General features: G+C 38.4%; 1 protein-coding gene across 2 annotated transcripts; it reads left to right on the forward strand.

Moving 5' to 3' along the window:
• Positions 1 to 704: 704 nt before the first annotated feature.
• On the forward strand, positions 705 to 3,329 carry LOC104596365 (cytochrome P450 704C1-like). 2 transcript variants are annotated; one of them, XM_010257469.3, is made up of 6 exons: positions 705 to 1,354; positions 1,441 to 1,656; positions 1,740 to 2,033; positions 2,132 to 2,452; positions 2,553 to 2,756; positions 2,878 to 3,329. In XM_010257469.3, exons 1-6 carry the CDS (start codon positions 938 to 940, stop codon positions 3,082 to 3,084), a joined length of 1,659 nt encoding a protein of 552 aa, XP_010255771.2. In that variant the 5' UTR covers positions 705 to 937; the 3' UTR covers positions 3,085 to 3,329. The 2 variants fall into 2 exon arrangements, with proteins under 2 accessions (XP_010255771.2, XP_010255770.2); XM_010257468.3 differs by having other exon boundaries at positions 712 to 1,354; positions 2,129 to 2,452.
• The last annotated feature ends 1,109 nt before the right edge of the window (positions 3,330 to 4,438 follow it).

The following is a 4,438-nucleotide window of genomic DNA, read 5'->3' on the forward strand; positions in this document are numbered from 1 at the left end:
CAATCTGGCCTTGACAGATGGGCCTCTCTTATCTGATCCTGAGCGATACAGGCGCTTGGTGGGCAGGCTTATTTATCTCTTAGCAACTCGTCTTGAGTTGTCATATTGTGTGCATGTTCTGTCCCAATTCATGCAGCAACCGCAAGAAAGACATTAGGAGGCTGCATTGCGAGTGGTGCGCTACTTGAAAGGAAATCCTGGTCAAGGAATTCTCTTGCGTTCAGATTGTGACTTGCAGTTATATGCATGGTGTGATTCAAACTGGGCGAGCTGTCCTTTGTCCCGACGTTCCCTGTCTGGGTGGTTTATTCTACTTGGGAAATCGCCTATTTCCTGAAAAACTAAGAAACAACACACTGTGGCTCGTTCTTCAACGGAAGCAGAGTATTGGTCTATGGCCACGGCCACGTGTGAATTAAAATGGCTGAAGGGATTATTATTGGCTCTTGGAGTGATGCATTCGAACCCAATGCGATTATATTGTGATAGTCAGGCAGCCTTGCATATTGCAGCAAACCCAATGTTTCATGAGCGTACGAAACATATTGAAGTTGATTGCCATTTTGTTCATGATGAGATTCAAAATGGTTGCATTCATCCTGCTTATGTGTCAGCTACCGTTCAGTTGGCTGACATTTTTACAAAGGCACTGGGTCACAGAGAATTTGAGTATTTTCTCCGCAAGTTGGGCATTCACAATCTGCATGCTCCAACTTGAGGGGGGGTGTTAGGATTGTGTTAGGATTGAATTAGGAGTCTCCGGGATTAGGAGACTCCGCTGTGTTAGGATCGAATTAGGAGTAGGAGTCTCCGTTTTCTTTGTATATATCTTCTAATCCTTATCTTGTATAGTTAAGATAGGAAAGATAGATTTGAGTTTGAGTTCCTGTAAACTTAGGAGATTCAATGACTGTATATATATCTGAATCCTCTATGAATGAAATACACAAGAAAAACAAACCAGAAAAGCTCTGGTTTTACAGTAACCAACAGATCCAGAGTGCTATTTAAACTGACCCACTTGTCTTCTCTTCCCAGGTGTCCAGCCATGGAATCCTTCTATGACCCCATTACTCTCACATTCACAGCTTTTGCTATGCTTCTTTGTCTCTTTACACTCAAAATCTTCGCCACCAAAACACCACCGGAGGAACAGAAAAAGCGACGCCACCCAATTGCAGGCACCATCTTCAACCAGTTACTCAACTTCAGTAGATTACACCACTACATGACTGAACTTGCTTCCAAGTATGGAACTTACCGGCTAAGTCGTCTATCTCGAAGTGAGATTTATACTGCAGACCCAGCAAATGTTGAATACATCCTCAAAACCAACTTCGCTAACTATGGGAAGGTAAACTCTATTTTTCTTCATATTTTTATATTAGCTCTGGACATGAGAGTTGATTTACATAGCTCTTTAAGCGAAAACCGTTGCAGGGAAAGCATAACAATGAGATTTTGCGGGATCTCCTTGGTGATGGAATCTTTGCGGTTGATGGTGAGAAGTGGCGACAGCAGAGAAAGCTATCAAGTTACGAGTTCTCAAGTAGTAATTTGAGGGGCTTCAGCAGCACTGTCTTCCGGAGGAATGCTGCCAATCTTGCCAAGATACTCCTCCAGGCTGCAACTTCCGGCCTGTCATTTGATATTCAGGTGATCAGTTAATTTGCAAGAACCCATCTCTTCTTCATGTGAATACAAAGAGAATGACTTCTTGTGGGTGTTGTTTGGCGTAGGATCTGTTCATGAAATCAACACTAGACTCCATATTCAAAGTTGGATTCGGAGTAGAACTCGACAGCAGCGGTGGATCAACTGATGGAACCATGTTCGCCAAGGCATTCGATGATTCAAGCGCACTAACCTTGTGGCGCTATGTCGATGTTTTCTGGAAGATGAAGAAGTTTCTGAATGTCGGAAGTGAAGCAGAACTGAGGGAAAATGTGAAGATGATTGACAAATTCGTATACAGGCTAATCAGTTACAAGATCCAACAGGAACAAAACTGCAACACTACTACTGGTTCACATGTGAGTTAAAAACATGGTTAATTAATTAGAGTCCCCCATTTGATATCTTGAATCTCGATGGAAATCTATCTTACTGTGCTCGCATGACAATGAAGCAGATGAAGAAACAAGACATCTTATCCAGATTCCTGGAACTAAACGAGACAGATCCAAAGTACTTGAGGGATATAATTATGAATTTCATAATTGCAGGCAGAGACACAACAGCAACCACTCTTTCCTGGTTCTTTTACATGCTTTGCAAGCATCCTTACATACAAGAAAAGATTGCACAAGAAGTTCAGGAAGCAATCAAAGAAAAAGATACATCTTCTTATGATGAGTTAGCAGACAACCTGAACGACGAATCCCTTGGCAAGATGCACTATCTACATGCTGCCATTTCAGAGACCCTCAGACTCTATCCTGCTATTCCTGTGGTAATTCATATCGATCGAAATTTATCCAAAATTTACATAGAACGTAACTATTAAAGGGGTTTGCTACTTGAATTTTTTAGGCGTATTGGTTTTGTTACAGGATATGAAAGTTTGCTTCTCAGATGATACCCTTCCAGACGGATTCAATGTGAAGAAAGGGGACATGGTGGCCTATCAACCATATGCCATGGGCAGAATGAAATCCATCTGGGGTGATGATGCTGAGGTTTTCCGACCAGAAAGATGGCTCAATGAGAGTGGTCTTTTCCGGCAGGAAAGCCAATTTAAGTTCACAGCTTTCCAGGTTATAAGCAATTAGAATTTGAAGATCTGACTGCAACATGATCGGATTATTCTCCATCATTTGCCTTAAGATTAATTAAGCTTAAGGTTTTTTTTTTTTTTTCTTTTTTTATGGTGTGCAGGCTGGGCCAAGAATTTGTCTGGGAAAAGACTTCGCATACAGACAGATGAAGATATTTTCAGCTCTGTTGTTAAGTTCTTTTGTGTTCAGGCTAAGCGACGACCAGAAAGAAGTTGGTTACAGAACCATGATCACTCTTAATATTGATGGAGGACTACATCTGCAAGTCTCACACAGATTGGGCTGTGAACACAAAATATATGCTTAATTAGCGTCTCCTTAATAGTTTGCTCATTGCTGTAATTTTAGGTAGGTTACTTTTGCAACTTTTAAATTATAACTAGGTTACAGAACCACCAACCCAGACGGTTGAATCGGCGAACCAGACGATCTGATTAGCGGGTGACGGCTTGGATTTCGGTTTTTTTTTGTTTCTTTTTTTTTTTGCATTACAAATTTTAGGCATAATATTTTGAAAATGACCATCTTGTTCCAAACTCCCAGCTTAAGCCAGATCCCTCTTTCATTTTATATTTTGTTTCGTTTAGGGTTTCAAGTTTACAGACTCTCAGAGGAAAACGAAATAGGAACAGGGGTTCAATCGGCTTGAGATTTGAGAAAAAAACAATCAAGTTTAAAACTGAGATTTAATGCCGGTGACTCCAGTGCAGTGATTAATGCCGACAACTATAATTTTTCACAAACATTTTTTAATTCCCCACATTGACATTGGCAAGTGTAAACAACTAAGCATTGGGTGATTTAGATACTCCTGGGTAAGTTTTTGAGTTTCTTTTTAATTTCTAGCTTTCTAGAAATCTAAATATCAAATGATTCAAACATCTCAAACTTTGTAATTAGAAAACTTTCATTTTTGTTTTGGATTTTTGGGTAAGCTTTCCTACAATGACCATTCAGGAATTCATTTTAAATTTCTAATATATTTTCTAATTTTTTAAATGGCTTCAAGTTGTCAACCCTTTTGAAGAGGTAATCTTTTATTTTTATTTTCATCGAATTCTCTCAATTCTTAAATTAGATTATGAATCTTAATATTTTTTTTCTTTTCCACTAGTTGGCAAATGCCAGTTGCTTGTATATTGATAAATAATAATTATTGTTATGAATATTATGACTATTGATAATTTTTATTTTTATAACGATATACTTTTTATTTTTATTAAATCTGAACCTCTTAAATCTTAAGGTATGAAAATATATTTCTGTTTTGATTTGTGAAAGTTAAATGGTTTGTAATTTTATGATTTTTTTTTTTTTTGCATTATATGTATTTTCAGATATTTTTTAATTATTTTAATTATGGCATCACAGGTTGGCCCATTCAACCTGAATAGTCCAATCGTTGGCCTGTGACCCAGAGGCAAAAACGGTTAAACCTCAAAATCGATTTTGAAAACATTGATTAATACATTGATCTGGGGGCCCATCAACAAGCTTTGATTATGATTGTTTTCTGCTCGTGAGGCCTATAATAAATAGTGATGTGGAACCTACAATCCTTGAAAAGTTTGAAACTATTGTATTCTAATGCACCGGTCAATCACAGGATCTAACAAATGCTTCCTTGTATGATCAACTCCGTTGGATTGTATAGGCCGATG

Source organism: Nelumbo nucifera, chromosome 1, assembly GCF_055504915.1.
Source record: "Nelumbo nucifera cultivar China Antique chromosome 1, China Antique-T2T, whole genome shotgun sequence".
In the NCBI taxonomy this organism is placed as follows: Eukaryota; Viridiplantae; Streptophyta; class Magnoliopsida; order Proteales; family Nelumbonaceae; genus Nelumbo; species Nelumbo nucifera.

Excerpts from the sequence above, each read along its gene's own strand:
- LOC104596365 (XM_010257468.3), top strand. The coding sequence starts at position 938 with ATGAAATACACAAGAAAAACAAACCAGAAAAGCTCTGGTTTTACAGTA. Across the intron at positions 1,657-1,739 it reads GCCTGTCATTTGATATTCAG|GATCTGTTCATGAAATCAAC; the intron begins GTGATCAGTTAA and ends TGTTTGGCGTAG. Across the intron at positions 2,034-2,128 it reads ACACTACTACTGGTTCACAT|CAGATGAAGAAACAAGACAT; the intron begins GTGAGTTAAAAA and ends ATGACAATGAAG.